Genomic DNA, 2,204 nt, shown 5'->3' on the forward strand with positions numbered 1-2,204 from the left:
TCAAATCCTATTATTGAATAACAGCAGGATATCTTTCTTCTGATTTTAAATAAAGTGTCACAAAACCTTTTCTTCATTTGCCATGTTGTTAGTTGTTAATTTATAGAGTATAGCTTTTATTGTGTTGAGAAAGCTCCCTTCTAATAATAGCTCATTCATGACTGTAATCATGAAATCATGAACTGAATTAAAGGTTGTTTTTCTACATTTTCAGATGTGATCATGCAGTCTCTGACTTTGAGACTCTTCATGTGATAAAACACATTTATTGATTTAAGCATGTTGGACCACCCTTGTAAATATGAATGAAGCTAAATGAGTCCTAACAAATAATATTTGGTATTTCTTGAATTCTGCTTACAAGTATTTGAGGCACTTGCACATATAGAATACAAAGAAACATAATTAAAGAGAATAATTCTTGGAAAAGTAGAGCGAAAATATTCCTTTACCTGAAGTCTTCAAAACAACATCCCCTCGGCTGTGTCTAAGAGCTTTCTTCAAGAAAATATTATTGCATATGAATTTAGATTTGTTACATTTTTACTATTTAAGCAAATAATATATTGTCATTCTTACTAAGTATAAGACAAAGCAGAATATATATGAATGTGACAAAGCATACCAATATTTTCAAGGAAATATTTTTCTTTAATACTGGTTAACAATGAACATTTATATGCAATTAAGAATGATCAGAGTGCAAGCGTTTAATTATTTGTCTACAGCCCACTATATGTTTAAATACTCTCATCATTGCCTTTTTCATTTCTTGATTCCAGAATGTGTAGATCACAGGGTTCAGAATGGGGGTGACAACTGCCTCAAATATGGACAGAAATTTATCCAAGTGTGTGAAATAAGAAGGCCGTGTGTAGATGAACATCACAGGACCAAAGAATAAGACCACTACGGTCACATGAGCTGAAAGTGTAGACAGGGCCTTAGAGGAGCCACTTGTAGAATGTTTCTGAACAGTAAATATGATGATAATATAGGAAATGATCAGTATGAAGAAGGAACCTACAGACATAAATCCAGTGTTGACAGAGACTAGTAATTTCAGTCTGTATGTACTGTATGTATCTACACAGGCAAGTTTGATGAACCCAGGAAAGTCACAATAGAAGCTGTCCAAGACATTTGGTCCACAAAATGGTAAGTTTACTACAAAAGCCAATTGAATGAGAGAATGGATAAAGCCAGCCACCCAGGAGGCCACTGAAAACAAGATGCACATTTTTGGGCTCATAAACGTCAGATAATGGAGAGGTTTACATATGGCCACATATCTGTCAAAGGCCATGGCTATGAGTAAAATCACCTCCACACCACTAACGAAGTGAATGAAGAATATTTGGGTGATGCATCCTCCAAAAGTGATGACTTTATGCTTTCTCAACAGATCATAAATCATCTTGGGGGACGCAACAGAAGAAACACCCAGGTCGATGAAGGAGAGGTTAGCCAACAGAAAGTACATGGGAGAGTGTAAGTGAGGGTCAGAAGCCACAGCAAACACGATGAGGGAGTTTCCTGTCATGCTTACGACATAAAACATGGAGGAGAACACAAAAAGGAATAATTGGATGTCCCAAGATTTGGTGAGTCCCAGGAACACAAATTCTGACACCACAGACTGATTCTTTCCTTCCATTGGCTTTGTTTGCAGTACTACCTGAAGGAGGAAATGTGAGAAACTGTAAATTATAATTTTATAAATAGAATAGGAGAATCTCCTAGTAATGAAAATCTATTTTACTGCAGCATTGAAACTGACTTTAATGTAAGTAGTGTGAGAGAAGGAAGTTCTATACACAATCAATAATCTGAAATTTATAAATTAGTTTGAATTATGACTTAACACCTGTAGCAAAAGTTTTTATCAAAACTCAAAAGAAAATAAGGTTTGATGGGTTTTAAAAGGGGATATTAGGGCTTGGAGAGATGACTCATCAGTTAAGAGCACTTGCTATTATTTCAAAAGACCCTAGTTTTGTTCTTAGCCTCCATTCAAGTAGCTTAAAATAGCCTAGAGTTCTAGCTCCCCAAAGTCAAATGACACCTCTTGGTTTCCATAAATTTCCACAAACATGAAACATGAACTTAATCTCAAGAACACATACAAGTAATTTTTAAATGAACCTTTAAAAAGAGAATATTTTTACAAACTGTTGATGACATTTAAATTAACACATTCATTA

General features: G+C 34.7%; 1 protein-coding gene across 1 annotated transcript; it reads right to left on the reverse strand.

The window, feature by feature from the left end:
- Window positions 1–685: 685 nt before the first annotated feature.
- On the reverse strand, window positions 686–1,657 carry LOC142844959 (olfactory receptor 4F3/4F16/4F29-like). The gene has a single exon (XM_075963733.1). It carries the CDS (start codon window positions 1,655–1,657, stop codon window positions 686–688), a length of 972 nt encoding a protein of 323 aa, XP_075819848.1.
- Between the last annotated feature and the right edge of the window lie 547 nt (window positions 1,658–2,204).

This window comes from Microtus pennsylvanicus, chromosome 2, assembly GCF_037038515.1.
Source record: "Microtus pennsylvanicus isolate mMicPen1 chromosome 2, mMicPen1.hap1, whole genome shotgun sequence".
Lineage (NCBI taxonomy): Eukaryota > Metazoa > Chordata > Mammalia > Rodentia > Cricetidae > Microtus > Microtus pennsylvanicus.

Excerpts from the sequence above, each read along its gene's own strand:
- LOC142844959 (XM_075963733.1), bottom strand. The coding sequence starts at position 1,657 with ATGGAAGGAAAGAATCAGTCTGTGGTGTCAGAATTTGTGTTCCTGGGA.